Here is an 18,415-nt window from a genome sequence, read left to right as displayed (position 1 = left end):
CATCTAGGCTCGATCTAAGGAACGGCAAACAGTTCCACAAGAGGTCGTATTAATCAATCAAAGGTCAGGAAAAACACCCGCATCTGGGTTCGATATTGGTAGTAGCTGATAGGGTCATACATTCAGATTCTACACAAGCATAAATGAAGGGAAAATAATATGCGTCAGAGATGAATTAAAGAAACATTAACTTACTCCTAAACATTCGATTAAAAAATCCCACAAGGGGTCTTTACATAGAAACAAAGAAGCAAAAAAGGTACATATGCAAGAAAAGCCTAGAGTCTAGTCAATTCTTGAGGGTTCATCCTCAATGACTGTATCTTCGAGCGCCATCCCCTCGGGTATGCATCCTAGGCGGCAATATCTTCTACCACCATCGCCTCGGGGGTCTTGTATCGATCTTCTAAAGCAGTGTATTCAATGGAGAAGATGAAGAAAAGGAATGTGGAGAAGCAAGAGGGGATGAAAAAATATCATAGCCTGCCAAAGGACGAGGATCCTCACCGGCCAAGAGAACCTCAGACCGATAAGAGACTTGGCGAGTGTTGGACTTACTTGCATCACTACTTTGAGTCCACTTCTTGGGACATTGAGCCGTGCAAGCTACCGATTAGAGGCAACACTCCACACCACGGAAGGCAAAAGGGGCAAAGTGCCACACCGGGCTGGGGTATGAAGGTGAACAACGGTGTATAGTCCGAACCCTCTCCCGAGAAGCGGTGTAGAGTCCAAACATCCTCCTAAGACAGAAAAAGTCGACCCTCCTATCTCATCACCTCGATCCACTGACGATATCAGTAACAACCGTAACAACAACAATAACGACAAGACTGTATAATCTCGCTCGACAAAGAAAAGCCCAGGCAAAAGGCCATGGCGTGGCTGATGAGAATTTCGCCATAAGATCTTAAGGCCGTAGATCCCAAACGTGGTGAGTAAAAATGGAGAAGGGTAGTGTGAAGAAAGGAATGGAAAGGTGTTGAATGGCACTTGGATAAAAAGATAGTACCAAAAGGCCCTCATTTATAGGGGTGATAGTACGGCCAACAGCGCTATCAATGCCTTTGAAAGATGGACCGGCATGTGCAATCAATGAACCATTAGAAACTGGATCGATGGAAATACAGTCGCTTTGGAGAACGAGAATCGACAGCGCATTGAATGATGCTGAAAAGACAAGTCCATGGGATGTCCCGGTTATCGTAAGAGCTTACGTCATAAGTATGATATCATCAACGTGACATCATTGCAAGAAGTACGAATAGTTGTATGTCAAAATCATTTCTTATCGCTCCTCTATAAGAAACACGGGGACTATTTGTATATGGTGAAATCGGAGGGTCCAATTCCTCATCATCGAGACACCTCAGATGACCATCTCGAAGGCTCGAGGATGCGAGCCTATGGTCGAGTTTCCTCCGTCGAGGATCGTCGACGCTCGGCCTAAGGACAGTGTTGACCACAGTTGTGATAAAAATGGGGAGTTCCCAAGATACGTGGCTAGGACTGACAAAGCCTAGTGGACTACCCTAGCCTTGATCAGGATGTCATGTAGTTGTCTCATCCCTATATCTTTGTAATTAATGCATTTTATACTATGTTGGGATTCCCCTCCTATATAAGGGGGATCCTTGTCATTTTGTAAAGGCTCTGTTGCTTCAGTTGCTCGACACGAAATATACAAAGAACATTCTCTCTGCTCTCTAAGATATTCTTTTGATATTATTGCTTCCATTTACTGTCTTCATTAATGTTCTTCATTTATTGCTTATCATTGTCCATAAGTAGCTTTCATTAATTTTACTCCAACTGTTAGTCATACTTCGATTACCTTCGATAGCTCCCAGCCGAGCTCTGGAATCGACTCGAGGTTCCCAAATCGACAAGCTCGAGGCCCCGATTGTTAGCCTATCGGTTTGACTATCACCTTATTCCTAGATTTTATTTCATTTCTAAGTCTCACATACACAACATCAATTGCTTTAACAACTAGCATATAACTAGATCACGTATTTTTTTAAGCAATCCTCTAGGCAAGCGCCTAAGGCTAATTTTTTATTAATAAAAGAAAAATAAAAATACAACAATTAGGAAGAGTAGAAATAAGGGGGACAATAGCACCGGTATTGTTACACAAATGCCTTGGCTATATAATCACTCCTCTGCGCCTCACACTGCCTTATGATGATAGCCTTATGTAGAGGATTCATGGTGTAGCTGTCGGCAACGTCTAGCGAGGGCATATAATCTCATAGCCTTGTGGATAATTTCCAAAGGCATAGGACCAAGGCAACACAAACCGGGCTAAACCTTACCTTACTAATCCTATTGAGGCATACAATAGCCTCGTGAACTAACAAGTATGTAAAAAATATGAACTTGAAAGGACCAAATATTCTATGATCATCACAGAGTTTATAACATACTATGTGATGATATTATAGATGAGGAAACTAAGAAAGTGGTAAAATAAAATGTAGTACCCATTTGATTCTTGTCCCTTCTTTTCCAAACTTATAAAATCTTCAATTTGTAATTCTTTGTCGATTCCCTCAACCGTGTGCAAAATGTATTCAAAAATCATCATTTCCTTTTTGAACGGTTGGACCTCGTAGAAGTAGTTGGGGTAGCCTGCTTTTGTTTGGCAACTCTCATTGGAGGTCGCCTAACAATTCCTTCGTCACTCACCTTTCCTTCCCAGCTTTTATCTTGTATGAATGTTGTGATTTGGTCCGATGTGCGAGGCTGATAAATCCTGTTGCCTACACAGTGCAAAAATTGGATCGTCCTCTCTTGCTAAATTCAAGTCTATCCCCAAATTCACAGATTGTGGAGCATTGGCACTCAGCAGTGATTCCAAATAAATTCTCTCATCGTCTGACATAACTTGACTGGTTGTAGCAATTTGCTTCTGTCCAGATGTTGGTGTTGTGACTTGTCGATGACCTATAGGACTATCAGCTAGAATAAGTTTTTGTTGTCCAGCATATGTCGACGTCGATGCCAATTTGGACATTGTTGTTGCTTTTCGACCATAAGTATGTATAACAGGTGAATTGTTTGGATCAAGCTATTGTTGCCCAAATTGATTTGCGTCTAGAACTACAATCGAGTTGGCTTCAGGTACATTTGTGCCATTTCGTTGCTGCATCGCGTCAAGCCAGACTCTATCCTTGTGTTGATGTCCATCTTTTGGCACTTGAATTACTGATTGTGAACTGTTTTCAATTAGTTGTTGTTGTCCCGGATTTGGTGCTGCTTCATGTCGATCACAAATAGCAGTAGGAGTGTTCACAATTTGCTGCTTCTGCCTTCCAGATTTCTTGTTTGTTGCCTTTGCCTTCAAGCTAGTAACCACTGTGCTCATTTCAATCTGTAGACTGCCTGTAGTCTGGTTCTGTTGTCCAGTCATGAAGCTAGTAGGAAAATGTTGTTGATGTCCTGCATTTGGATGTAGTAGTGCATCACATTGAGTGCGTGCACGCTGTTGTTGCATTCCAGGAGAATGATCATGAGCATAAGAAGCTTCTTGACTGCATCGCTGCTGCCGCCCAGATTGTTGTTCAATGGAATCATCAAGCTCATCATCCACACCATTTTTCCAATGCTCCTCTTCTTCATACTCAGCTCGATCTGCCCAGGCTTTACTCCTTGGCATCATTCGATTTGAGCCATTTACTGGAGCATCTGAAACTTCTGATTTCTGCTTTTGTTGTACACTTTGTGGTGTTTTGGATGGCTGGTTCTTGGTGTTGCCTAACGTTTAAAGCCTGTAATATCTAATCCAACACCAGCAGTAGCATTTGCCTGCATAGCTGTTGCACCAACTTTAGCAGATCCATTTGCTGTTGTAGTTCTACTAGCCATTACACTAGTAGCAATAAAAGTTTCTTTTTGGATATCCTGCTGCAGAGAACCACCATGAGCTGATGCCATACCTGTTGGAGTTAAAATTTGCTCATGATCAAAAGCTGCTATTGATGGTGTTATAAAACCAGTAGTTGCACATTTCAAAACAACAACATCACTTTGAATCCCAGATGGCCCAGTGACTTATGTAACCACATCAAGGTCATTTGAGACAGCTCGATCATCAGATGTCTCTAAAGATACAGCAAAAGCTGTATTCATATTAGCGTTCAATGGAACAGTAGCATCCAAAGCTGCATAATACTCAGCAGAAGTACTAGACACCATTGTCCATTTTGCAGCCTTGTTATCATTCTTTACACCCTCCTTCAAATCATCAGTAGCTCCAGGCTGTACACCTGCTGTTTTTGTATTTGCAGCAGTATGTTTATCAACCTTAGACACCACTCGATCAACCATTTCATTCAACAGAGGATCATCAGTTTTGTTTTCTATAATTGCACCAGCTTGGCGTGCATAAAGAAGCACATGTGCACTAGGTGTTTGATGCCCAACTTCATCAAATCTTTGCTTATCCTCTGGTCCTTTAGTAACCCTTGCTGCAGCACGATCAGGCACAGGATCACTGGACAATATAGCATTATCTGCAGTCACAGACTTATGTATTGCCAATGCTGTAGCAGCAGGGACAGCAGCTGCACCATTTACAGCATCAATATCAACATGTTTTTTCAACATTGCAGCAGTCCTGAATTGATCAAAACCTTTAGCACCTTTTACTACTGCTTTCCCCACAGGTGTAACAGGCACAACAGTATTTCCCTGTGCCAAGTACCCTGCTCAAATCCCAGCTCCCTTTCAGCTTGTGCGTTTGGAAATTTAGCCTCTACATTGACAGTCTGCTTTGCATGATCAGTAGCATCTTTCAATGCCCTTGTTACAGCTTTCATTACATTAGCTTGGCCATTAACATCTTTTGATCCAACTTGTTTTTCAAAGTCAGTTAGCAGCAGCTGCTGCTCGACTACTTTCATCTTTGCTGCTTCATCGACCAATTGTTCTGCCCTTTTAGCATTGAGAAACTCCCTAGCATCACCTTCTAATTTCTCAATACTGCCCAGCCCTTCAATTTCAACCACTGACGCAACTTCTTCGTTAGTTTTCTCCATCCCCCAATGACACAATTTTACGTCATGTCCTTGATAGTCCCATAATCAAATTTAATTGTTATTACCATTTTCACGGTAAATAAATCGATGTATTATTGGCATCTTTTTTGTCTCCGAATCAGTAATGTCCACAATAATAGTCATAATAGTATTCTGTAGTAAGTGTTTGCAATAAATTTGTGCAGAAAAATAAAACTGCAATTATATACAATTATAAGAAAAAAAGATTTTATTGATAAACATTGCGGGTCACAATTCTGTTTATCACTTGATTCTTCTCTCTGATTTATTATCCATTATTCGAGGGCCTTAGCGGCGTATTTCTCGAATATAGGATGATATGCATCTCCTTGATGTATTTGATGATCAAGAAGTGTTCGATCATATCTTGATCTCTTTGTGAAAATCCGGTGAGTTTATGAGATATTCAAGATGATCTCTATTTTTCTTTTTGAGATCTTTTTTTAAGGAAAAGTGTAACCCTTTTTATAGGAGTGATCTAGGGTTAGGGTAGAGTAGCCTCCAAGTTAGGGTTTTGGTAGAGTAGCCTGATAGACTTCTAGAATTTCAAGATTCGTCTTGTAGTATCTTGAATTTAAATTTAGCTTGATCTTTTAAAATTCCAATGTCTACGGTAAGTATGCTTAATAATTTTTTGTAGAATTTTAAACAAATAAAATCTGTAAAACTAATTCTTGATTTTGGTGTCAAACGACTCCTTAGTGTGGCAGTGTGCAGTCATTGATCCAATTTTTCTTCAGTATGTTGTTTTTCCTATTGCATTAAATATGGATGGCATAGAGATGTTTTAATTAGATTATCAATGATTCTTCTCTATGTTACAAACTCATGCTTATAATTATAGACGTTCAATCATTGGAGTATTACTTTACTTGCTGCATAATTTGTTAATGTTAAATTCTTTGCAGAATCAATATTATATAAATTACTCCCAATTTGCTTTTGGCACGCCCATTAAGAAAATACTAAATTCTATACAAAAATACCTAGTATGACTAAACTACCCTTAATTAAATATTTAATGTGAGAAGTAAAAAAACTTTTTAGGGATATGTACATAAAGGTAATTTTATAAAAATAAATTGAATTTTTTCTTGATTATATAAATGAACACTTATTTTGGACCAATATAAAAAAGTAAATTGGTCACTTATTGTGGACCGGATGGAGTATACATTTCCTATTTGCAGAAAAGATAGATCAAACCTCACCTGGCTTATAGCTCGGAATGCTAGCACAAAAACTGACTTATAACTGTTGGGATCGAAATAATATGGTGCATGCGGAAACTAACAATACTAAGCTTGGTGGACGATAAATCAGACGATAAAAGAAAAATATTTAAACTAAGCATAATAGTTTATAATGGTTTGGTCAATTAATCTACATATAATAAAAACTAATATAAAAGAAGAAAAACTATATATCTAGAGAAAAATCTCCCCTTAAACAAAACTCTTTAATGACTACATTGTGGATATTTTTTTTGTTGTCTTGTAAGAAGCAGAGATCCTTAATTTATAGATGTGCAAAATTTGCCTTCCAAAAAAAGGATAAGACATATTAAGGAGATTTATTCTTTTTAGGAGTCATTTTCCATTCCTTCAAGAAAGAAAGTCCTAATAGATTAGAAATTCAGGGCAAATCCTAACAATCTCCCCTTGGACTGAATTTTATTGACAAAGTTGATTCACCTTCTTCACATAATCTTCATCACTGTTGCTTGCCATGATTAAAAATCGGTATAGGTTGAAAATCTTGGTATGGTTAAAAGAATCCCAAGTCTAGATTAAAAGGAGTCCACGTGTTAAGAATAAACACGGGGATAAAAGATGATCATCATTAAAAAGAAGTGTGAGTTAAAATTGGCACTGGAACTCATGTGTTGCAAGTAGGCATGACTTAAAACTGGCATTGGTTAAAAGTGGCCAAAATATGGGTTAGAAAGAGTTTTTATTCCAATAAAGATGCAGCATCAGACGTTTTGAATACAATTGTCATTGTAAATTTATCTCCACATGTAGCATCATATTCAAACTTTTTTTTAATAAATCTTCATTATCGTCTTGATCTAAACAGGCATTGAATCTGTCTTCAACCTCGTTCAACCGTTGACTCTGAACCATTGGCTCTGATACCATTTGTTGGGATCGAAATAATATGGTGCATGTGGAAACTAACAATACAAAGCTTGGTGGACGATAAATCAGACGACAAAAGAAAAATATATTAAATTAAGCATAATAGTTTATAATGGTTTGGTTAATTGATCTACATATGATAAAACTAATATAAAAGAAGAAAAACTATCGAGAGAAAAATCTCCCCTTAAACAAAACTCTTTAATGATTACACTGTGGATATATTTTTTTTTTGTCTTGTGAGAAGTTGAGATCCTTAATTTATAGATGTGCAAAACTTGTCTTCCAAGAAAAGGATAAGACATTAAGGAGATTTAATCCTTTTAGGATTCTTTTTCCATTCATTCAAGAAAGAAAGTTCTAATAGATTAGAAATCCAGGGCAAATCCTAACCATAACCAATTTATATTCAAGTAAATTGACTGTGGGAATGTCTTTCAGTCTAACCTTTTCCAAATAAAACTTACCACCTGAAATTATGCTTTAGGGGAGCAATTTCGTGCGGCTTAATTATGACTATTACACCAGAAAATTGGATTACTTTTGACAATGTAATGCACAAATAAATAATTAACCATTAATGTGTAATTATATTGTTTCCTCTAGTTGATCAACTTCGTCCTTCTTTTCCTATAAATTTTAGTCATAAAATTTTTTTTACTAACCTCTAGGACTCGGAAATATTTTTGCTTTACCTAAGCATAACTAACTTATTAAATAATATTACAGTATATATATTTATTTAGTGTTAAGATGTTCCAAGAAAGTCTGGCTAACTAGGAAAAGAAGGCGTATACTGCAAAAGTGTAACAAAAAAATCAAACACTTCACTCCCACTGATAATGGGAAACAAACTGCCAAAACTAGGCAAAAATCATTCAGAACAAAACCAAGAACACAAATCGCAAGTGACAGAATTACCGGATGAACCTCAAAATTTCACCTGCGAAATTTGTATCGAGCCTATGTAGTTACCCAGCAAAAAATTCAAGAACCAAAATGTCTGTGTTCATCCATTCTGTGTAGCGATTGTATCATTAAGTATATTACCGTCAAACTTGAGGACAACATTGGCAACATTCCATGTCCTTCTCTAAATTGTTCCCCTCTTTTGGACCCCATATCGTGTCGAAATCTTGTCGGCCCCGAGCTGTTTGTTAAATGGTGCGACGAGTTGTGTGAATCCGCTGTTTTAGGGTTGGCTCACTGTTACTGCCCAAATCAGAATTGTTCGGCTTTGATTTTGGACGAGTGTGGTGGGAATGCGAAACAATCCAAGTGTCCAAATTGCAAGATGTTATTTTGCTTTAAGTGCAAGATTCCATGGCACGCTTCGTTACGTTGTGAGCAAGTTAACGACGCCGCTTTTCGTGAGCTTGCTAAGCATAATAAATGGAAAAGGTGTCCTCGGTGTCGCTACTTCGTTGAACAATTTATCTACTGCAGGTTAGTTTGTTGTTTCCTCTCCTTTTTTTTTTTAATATAGATTCTCTTTATTCTTTACCTATGGTTAAATGTTAATAGAGATTAGGGGTGTACAAAGAAAACCGGCAAACCGCACCAATCCGATAATTCGAGTCAAACCGAGAAAAAAAAACCTGATTATGGTTTGGTTTGATTTGGTGTTGGAAAAAAAAAAACGACCATAATTGGCTTGGTTTGGTTTTAACTAAAGAAAGTCAAACCGAAACCAAATCAACCCGATATTACATATATAGAAATTTTAGATATATTTAGAAAGAATTACAAGAAAATACACATGACTTCACACCATAACAAAAAAATGGCATATGTTTTTAAGTTTTACCCCACCTAGCCCACATTGTACATATTTTGAAAGCACTTGCAAATTTAAAATCTGTGTTCTTACAAACATTGCTTCTAAAAGTTATGGAGTTAATTCTTTGTTCTCAGAACCATTGCTTTCACTCTCTCTTCTTCTCACATCTTCTACATATTCTTCAATTAGGGCCGTGTATTTTCTTCTTCTCCTCTTGTGTCACCTGCTTGCAATGTAAGGAAATTGAAGAGTAGAATTCCACAATTGAAGATCATTTAAAGTTTTGCTTTTGCAAATGGTTTTTTTGAATTTGTTAGTTGTTTGGATTAGGTATTGTTCCAATTGATTGAAAATATCAAAATGAGTTCAAAATTTAAATTTGAAGTGATTTGAAGTAGATTTGAGCAAGATTTGAGTTAAATTTCAGAAAAGACGCAAGGATGAAGACGAAGTCAGTTTTTTGTATAATCTTGTATAATAGTGTATATGAGTGTAGAAACACACCTTGTAGACTATTATACACTTTTATACACCTTTATACAAGCGTTTGTAGATGAACTTCTTCCACGATTTTCAGTTGCAATTCTTGTTCAAACCAGTCCAAATCTCCATTAATGACTTCAAATTTTATGTACAACCTCCTAATACTATTTCTAACAAGTCTAAATAACACTCCCTCCAAATTTCTCACAAAATCAAATACAGAATTTAAACGCACATATTTAAGCTTGTTAAAAATCTAATTTTCACCACCTAAATAATTTGGTTTGTTGAATTAATATTTGAGTCGCAGTTACTGATTCGAAATTAATTTAAAAGCTTGAGGAATCTTTTTTAAAAATTGAATAGTATTTTTGAGAACCTATTGGAGTTGAATGTTGAATCTTAACTTATTTGTAAATTTAACTAAAGAAAGTCAAACCGAAACCAAACCAACCCGACATTACATATATAGAAATTTTAGATATATTTAATATATAAATATACTTATTGTGATGTAATTTATAAATATTTCTTAAAAAATTTCATAATTTTATCTTTTAAGGTATTATTTCAAGGTTGGACTTAGAACTTTTGAATGTTCCAATGCACCCTTCCTCCTTGCTAGTATGCCTGTAACCTCACTTTCACTGATTGACCCATCTTTGTAACGACCCGACCGGTCGTTTTAAGCTCTAGCGCGTCGTTCAGCAGTTGGAAGTCATGAACAACTTCATTTTAGGTATATTGGATTGTACGTATGGTCAGAATTGAATTTCAAGAAATTTGGAGTCAAATTGGAAAGAAACTTTTCATTGCGGCAACCTTAAGTTGAAGAAAATGGCTAAGATTGGAATTTTGAGTAAACGACCTCGGAATCGGGATCTGAAAGTTCCAGCATGTTCGAATGATGATTTCGGACTTGGGCGTATGTCCGGATTTGGTTTGGGATAATCCGTGAGCATTTCGGCGTATATTGTGGAAGTTAGTATTTTAGAAGAATTTCATAAACTTGGGTTGGAAGGCATTTCAGAGTTATAGATGTCCGTGTGGGATTCCGAGTTTGTGAATAGCTCTGTATGGTGATTCTGGAGTTGGGAGCACAATCGGAAGTGAATTCGGATGTCCGAAGGTCATTTTGAAGTCATTTGGCTAAATATAGGAATTTGAAGGTTTTTGAGAAAATTCGACCGGAAGTGAAAATTTTGATATCGGGGTCAGAATGCGATTCTGAAAGTTGGTGCAAATCCGTAATATCGAATGTGACTTGTGTGCAAAATTTGAAGTCATTCGGACTAGTTTTGATAAGGTTTGAGACACTTAATCTCTCTTAAGGAAGCATAAGTTGGAAAAGTCAACCGGATATTGACTTATGTGTTAGAGGGCTCGAAATGCAAATTTATAGTTTGGATAGCTTCGTTAGGTGATTTCGGACTTAGGAGTGTGCCCGGAATATTTTTGTGATGACCTGGGTAGAATTAAGTTTGAGTTGGCAAAGTTAGTATTTTGGCAAATTCGGGTTGATAAGTGAGATTTTGATCCGGGAGTCGGAATGATATTCCGAGAGTTGCTGTAGCTTTGTTATGTAATTTGTGATGTGTGTACAAAATTTTAGATTATTCGGACATCGTTTGGTCGGGTTTTTGATCGAAAGTGTATGTTCGGAAATTTTTGGAAACTTAGGCTTGAATTCGATGAGTTTTGGATAATTTGATATTGTTTGAGGTGTTTTGATGATTGGATCAGGTCTTAATGATGTTATGAATTATGTGGGCATGATTGGTTGAGATCCCACTGGCCTCGGGTGTGTTTCGGATGCCCAACGGGTCATTTTTGGTAGATTTTTGCCGTTTTGAGCATAAATGTAATGATCTAAAGGTTCATTTGTAGTTCTAGAGATCCAAATTTGATTTCGAGACTTCCAAAATTTAAATCATGAATTATAGGACTGATCTGAAAATTTTTGTTTAATTTCATCAAGTCGCGATTGGGTTTTTGACGTGAAATGTGAGTTAATTGTTTAACGAGGGAAATGGGCATTGAATTGGTCAACTAGCTCCGAATTGAGTTTCGATTGAAGGGTTGTGTTCATATTATTATTTGTGACTCATAGGAATAAGAATCGTCTAATTATGAGTTCGTATGATGGAGTTAGAGCCATTTTAGTAAATAACGGCTGTGCTGCAAATTTCATAAAAAGCTGCTGTATTTTCTGCAGCAGTGAACAATAACCGCGCGTGAACAGTAACCGCGCGGGTGAACAGTGTCGTGAATAGTGACGGGTGAACAGTGACCAGTGAACAGTGCCGTGACTAGTGACCCGTGAACAGTACTTCCGAAATATTAACATTTCATCCGTGAACCCAACCCATTTTTCCACCATTTTTGAGCAACCTTGAGAGCTTTTGGACGGGAATTGAAGGGGTTTTGACGGGAAGTGATTGGAGGTAAGTCCTATGAACTAAATAAATGATTGTATTGTGCAATCATCCTTGAAATTCATGAAAATATAGCCAAATTGTAAGAAAATAGGGCTTGAAATTGAAATTCTAAATTTTGGATTTGAGGGGCCAAATAGACTCGGATTCTTGTGCATTTGGTATGTATAGACTCGTGGCGATATAAGGAACATTTTGATGTAAAAATTTCTGGATTTTGAGAAGTGGGACCGGGGCTCGGGTTTTGCAAATTTCGTGAATTTCGATATTTTTCGATTGGGTATTGTCCCTTTAGCATAATGCGACATATTCGTTGCGATTTTGGGCAGATTCGACGCACGTGGAGGCCAATTCGAGGGGCAAAGGCGTCGCGAGCTAAAGAAGTAGCCGGTTCGAGGTGAGTAATTGATGCAACTGTTGTTCTGAGGGTTTGAATCCCCGGACTTTCACATAGTAATGCTATATTGAGGCGTGACACGCATCCCATGGCAAGTGCGGGGTCGTATATGATTGTGGATTGTCACTTGGTCCATCCCGAGTGATAATTATAGTATATTGGCGACTGATTCACACATTGTATTGATACTTATAATATGTTGGCGACTGATACACACATGTATTGATGATATTTGGGCTTAATGCCACGTTTGGGGGCCTTGTGCCGACTTGTAGAATCCTTCGGGGATTAATATCATTTAATTTCAGTCCTAGGTTTTAATTACTGTTTTGCAAACTTAGCCGTAATTCTAAGTGTTGAAAACTCAAATGACATTTTAAATGTATTTCAGGCTGGAAACTTCTATTTTGTAAATGCCCAAGGAGCTTATTATATTATTTTCTGGACTGATTATAAAGTGACTTGAAACAGTGGTAACGATGACATTGTATGATATACTTGAAACAGTGGTAACAATGGCACTGTATTATGTAAATTGGTCAGGTAACAACGGGCTGACTGGTCAGGTAACAATGACTGACCAAGATTGCGCTTGGGCTGTAGGAGCCCCTCCGGAGTCCAATGACACTGTATGATATACTTGAAACAGTGGTAACAATGACATCGTATGATATACTTGAAATAGTGGTAACAATGACACTGTATGATATACTTGAAATAGTGGTAACAATGGCACTGTATGATATACTTGAAACAGTGGTAACAATGGCACTGTATGATGTAAATTGGTCAGGTAACAATGGGCTGACCGGTCAGGTAACAATGACTGACCAAGATATTGCGCTTGGGCTGTAGGAGCCCCTCCGGAGTTTGTACACACCCCTAGTGAGCGCCGTTGGCTCGGGTTGCACGCCGCAGTGGGTACTGGAATGTACCATCATATGCATTGCATTGCATTCATGTATTTGTATTTATACTGTTGTTTAGCTGCTCAGTTCCATATGTTGCTGTATATTTGGATTTTAGCTTACTTTGTGTATTTACTGGATTTTCTTATCTTCGGACTGTAGTTACTTTTATTACTCACTGGGTCAGAGTACTCACTTTACTCCCTGCACCTCGCGTGCAGCTGCAGGTATTGATCACCCGGTAGCGGGATATTAGCTCATTGAAGGTATTACTATTGTAGCTGAGCAAGGTTACCGCCAGCGTTCGCGGCACCGGACATTGTCTTTAGAATTTCAGAATTTAATTTTGTATATTATTGGCCCTGTAGTTGTGTTCAGGATTTCTTTAGATGCTCGTGACTTGTGACACCCCGGTCGGGTTATGTTGGGCTTTAAACACTGGTTATTATTGTCGTTAAGCTGTATTTATTTATTCATTTATGTTTAATAATTGTTAAAGATACGATTTGGGTTAGTTGGCTGGCCTTGTCTTCACGAGAGGCGCCATCACGACCGGGTTAGAAAATTGGGTCGTGACATATATCAAACCTTATTACCAAAAATGTTCATAATTTGTTATGTACCCGTGTAGTCCACACTTTTACTACAAATTATATACCAATCCAAAAATAGGTAGATTTTTCCATAAAAAAGCCCTAAAATGAAGGCACCAGATCTGATGTGATTCTGTCAACGATTTTATTCGAATTTTGAAACTGAAGGAGATCTCATTGCTGCGTAATTCTCTCCTTCCTCAACAGAAAGAGATCTCTCTTCTCTCACTCAACTACAATTCTCAAAAAACGCAAGTTACTGAAGCTTAGTAATCAAATTGCTTTTACTAATTCTACAACGCAATACAAATTGTAGAATACAAAATTGCTCTTCGTCGATATCAGTACTCAAATTGTCGAAACTATATCTGTTCTTCGTCTTTTTTCCTATCAACTACATGAAATCATGTCAAAAATCCCAATAATGCTGAAATCGAATGGTAATTGGGATAACTATGGCAGATTTAGAGATTTTGAAGTTGATGCCATTGTGGTAGATGATAATGCAAGCTACGGAATTCTCAGTTCTACAATTGGAGAACAATTATCGATTGATACATCGAATAAAATTATAGAAATCAAATACATTGTGAATGAGAATTGTCCTCCAATGGAGATTAGGAATGATATGGGGGTTCGTGTGTACATGGAAAGCAAAAAGGAGAATAAAAACTTAGGTTTGTATCCTTTATGTATAAGCGTAAGAGATTTCAATATGGAATTGGCAATCAACAATGAAAGCACCAGTGCATGTATGTTTTATTCGACATTGCAGAGAGTTATGGTGTTACTATGTTATCTACAATATTACTACAATTACCTACAATTAAACTACAAAGCTCACATAGTACTGAAAAGGATAAAGCAATGTTGCTTTCAAAATTATCTACATAGAAACTACATTTATGAATTTATTGTTTGCAGGTTCGTCTGGATCCCTAAACTTACTTGAATTTCCATCCTCACCAGCTATAGAGGAATATCAAAGTGAAATAATAACTGAATCTACGCAAACATATATTGAAGAAGGACAAGTTTATCAGGACAAGCAAACAGTAGCTGCTGCAATGAAGAATTATTCAGTGATGCACAAGTTCCAGTTCAGAGTAAAAAGATCTAGTCATAGAAGGTATGTAGTTATTTGTGGATAATATATCAGCAAAATCAGTGTATGATTGAAGATAGGTGGGTTTTATAAATTGTAGTTAAATTTAGTCAGTTTGTAGTTAATTGTAGTTTTTCATAAATTTGTGTAAATATTGTATTTCTTTTGTAGCTACTGGCTTATATGTGTTGCTGAAAGCTGTAAATGGCATTTCAAGGCAACGTCAATTAATGATTCGGCAATGTTCAAGATAAGAAGTTTCAGCCGACAACACACATGCTACCTAATGGACGAAACATTCATACAGCGCAAACGTACTGCAGCAGTACTTGGTAGCATGGTCGTTCCAAAGTATTGTGATCCTAAGACTGTTTACACACCAAAGGACATACAAACTGACATGTTATCCGAACATGGACTGAACCTAAGCTACACGTAAGCATGGAGAGCAAAGGAAAAAGCTTTACAGTTTTTGAGAGGGAATCCGTGTGACTCCTACAACAAATTACCCAAATATTTTTATATTCTTGAGAAGAATTATCCTGGTTCTGTTGTTAAATTGAAGAAGGCAGCAGATGATTGCTTCTTATACGCATTTGTTGCTCTTTGTACATCAATAAATGGTTGGCAACATTGTAGGCCGGTAGTAGTGGTTGATGGGACATTCTTAAAGTCAGCCTACAGGGGGATTATGCTGACAGCAAGCACCATGGATGCAGCAGGTAAATAATGGAATAATTTTGTACTTATTTTGTAGACAGTCTTTAAAATGCAGTTAAACTGTAGTTATGTTGTAGTTATTTTGTAGTTATATAAAAGAATGTAGTTAACTTGTCTATATTCTCAATATATATTGTAGTTGTTATTTAATCATATTTTATGTCTAAAAATGTAGGTACTATTTTGCCCTTGGCATATGCTGTGGTTGATTCTGAAAACGACGCGTCTTGGAAGTGGTTCTTTGAGCAATTCAAGGAGGCATATGGTGAAAGACCTTCAATGTGTGTTGTTTCAGATAGGCATGAGAGTATACTGAAGGCAACATCAGTTGTCTATCTGGGCATGGCACACTACTCTTGCATGTGGCATATATGGACAAATATAAGGTCAAAATTCAAGAAGGGACATCTACAATTACATGAATTGTACTTTGCTACAGCACGGTCATACACTCTGGATGAATTTAATGAAAGGATGTTGAAGATTGAAGAGGTAGACCCGCGTGTAAAGTCTTACCTATATGATATTGGCTATCATAGATGGTCAAGAGTACATACAACGGTGAATAGAACTTTTACTATGACGTCAAACATTGCCGAGTCGTTGAATGCAGTAACAAAAGATGCAAGAGAGCTTCCAATATTTGATCTAATTGAGTATATGAGGACTCTTCTTGAACGTTGGACAAAAGAAAAGTTATCGAAGGCAAAGGGTACTTTCACATACCTTGGTCACAAATACAACAAAGAATTGGAAGACAACAGTACATTATCTCAGAAACTAAGGGTAAGATATTTTTTTTGGTGCAGTAGAAAAAAAAAGTACTAGCTGCAGTGTTTCCAGATTGTAGTTAAACTGTAGTCAAATTGTCGGTAATAATAGTTTGTAGATGAGCTGTAATATATTTGTTGCTGATTTGTAGGTAAATTGTTGATAATCCATTTTAATGATTGATGTATTATTATTTCTGTTTGGTCTTCAATTGTAGGTGAGGGCTTCAACAGATCATATACATACTGTGTTAGATGGTGTGAAGCGGTACATGGTGTGTCTAGAAAACAAGAAATGTAGCTATGGACAATTCCAACTTGATGAACTTCCATGTGCGCATGCTTTGGCAGCATTAAGGCATAGGAATGAAATATACGAAAACTATTGCTCTCCGTATTACACAAGGAAGAGCCTTCTGCTTACCTATGAAATGCCAGTAAATCCTCTTCCTGATGAAGGCAAATGGGATGTGCCACAACATATTTTGGATGAGGTAGTAAAGCCACCGGCGGGAGATAAAAGGCAGCCAGGGAGACCTCACAAGGAAAGATATAAAACATTTGATGAAATAAAGTCAAAGAAATACAAGGTGTCATGTGGCAATTGTGGAGGTGAAGGGCATAACAAAAGAACTTGCAAGAATGCGCCGAAAAAGAAATGAATATCATGTAGTTAGAATAGTTATTCAAAATAAATGTTAGTGAGCTCAAATTATCGGATTTTCTTGTGTAATTGTTTAAGTTTTTGAAGATGAATAAGAAGTATAAACATCAATTTGTGTATCTGCACTATTTATGTTTTTATGTATTCTGTCAAGCATCTAAAGTTGTCTTTTTTTTTATAGAATAGTTAAACTTTAATATTTACTGTATACAAAAAACTGATATTAATAAAGAATGCATTCAACGTAAATTGTATCCAAATTGTAGTGAATATGTAGTTTAACTGTGGTAGAACTGTAGTCCTGTTATTCATATGTAGAGGTGCTGTAGTTAAAATGTAGTTTGACGTAGTTTAAATGTAGATAAATTGAATTTTTTTGATAAACCTTGTTGATAAAAAATGGCTAAATTATTTATATGATTCCTGTATTTATTTTATCTTTCTGCTGTGTAACAAATGACAGTTATATACAGATATTACTTGGCACTTGAAGGTATTTATAAAAATAACTTGAAGATTAAAGTCAAATTGTAAGACAAAGTTGTTGCTGTAAAAATGTAATCAGAGTACTCGAGTATAATGTAATCAACAAAAAGTGTTGTAGAAAACCAAAACGACACATTTCCTACATTGTTTTCCAATTCAACTACCAAATTTCACAGACCAAACTAGGAACACAATAATCTATTTCTTCTTTCGTTGCACTCTAGTCCTCTCGTTTTTTGCCGGAGCACTCTTCCTCCTTGCTAGCCTGCCAGTAACCTCACTCTCACTGATTGACCCATCTTCTTGCTTCTTTGTTGCATAGTCCCACAGTAGAGCTCCATAGCGTCTATGGTGTTGGTCAATATCAGAAAGATATTCCTTTGGGATTGCCAAATCTCCAAGGCTAACATACTCCGCAAATGCAACAACAAATACACCATAATCGTTGCATAAGATGAGAATTTTTCATTATATAACAAATGATTAAAATAAAATAATTAAACATATAGAAAGGGAGATTATTTTTTTACACTGAGCCTTCCTTTTGTTGTGGAATCTCAGCAACCATCTATTATATGTCGAGAGGGTCCATAACTGGTTTCTCGATGTATGCATTTGTGGTCTTGAAGTCAATGTCTTTACGTTTACCATAGAAACCAGTGCATGCCAAATACAGAGGGATAATGATTGAAAACTTGTCAACCAATGTCTCAACTGTTTTATGACGGTTTGCTCTCACCATGGAATCATAAACATAAAGTTGTTTGTCCTTTATGTCAAAAACTAGCAACAACCAATGGAAGTTCTCTACAAGGTTCACAGGCATGAGCACATAGTCAACAAGATCCCAGGCAACATTAGCAAGAATTC

At 36.9% G+C, this 18,415-nt stretch overlaps 1 protein-coding gene across 1 annotated transcript; it reads left to right on the top strand.

The window, feature by feature from the left end:
• Positions 1-14,224: 14,224 nt before the first annotated feature.
• LOC142176078 (uncharacterized) lies at positions 14,225-17,057 on the top strand. The gene is made up of 6 exons (XM_075243142.1): positions 14,225-14,552; positions 14,725-14,929; positions 15,077-15,340; positions 15,545-15,627; positions 15,801-16,411; positions 16,614-17,057. The coding sequence occupies exons 1-6, from the start codon at positions 14,225-14,227 to the stop codon at positions 17,055-17,057; spliced, it is 1,935 nt and encodes a 644-aa protein (XP_075099243.1).
• Positions 17,058-18,415: the final 1,358 nt, after the last annotated feature.

This window comes from Nicotiana tabacum, chromosome 22 (assembly GCF_000715075.1).
Source record: "Nicotiana tabacum cultivar K326 chromosome 22, ASM71507v2, whole genome shotgun sequence".
Taxonomy (NCBI): Eukaryota; Viridiplantae; Streptophyta; class Magnoliopsida; order Solanales; family Solanaceae; genus Nicotiana; species Nicotiana tabacum.
The sequence above is the reverse complement of the archived record's forward strand: the minus strand, read 5'-3'. Positions and strand labels throughout refer to the sequence as shown.

What these genes read in the sequence shown, in the direction of transcription:
- LOC142176078 (XM_075243142.1), top strand. Translation starts at nt 14,225, where the DNA reads ATGCTGAAATCGAATGGTAATTGGGATAACTATGGCAGATTTAGAGAT. An exon ending in CAATGAAAGCACCAGTGCAT is followed by an intron (nt 14,553 to 14,724) that starts GTATGTTTTATT and finishes TATTGTTTGCAG; the next exon opens with GTTCGTCTGGATCCCTAAAC. An exon ending in AAAAGATCTAGTCATAGAAG is followed by an intron (nt 14,930 to 15,076) that starts GTATGTAGTTAT and finishes TTTCTTTTGTAG; the next exon opens with CTACTGGCTTATATGTGTTG.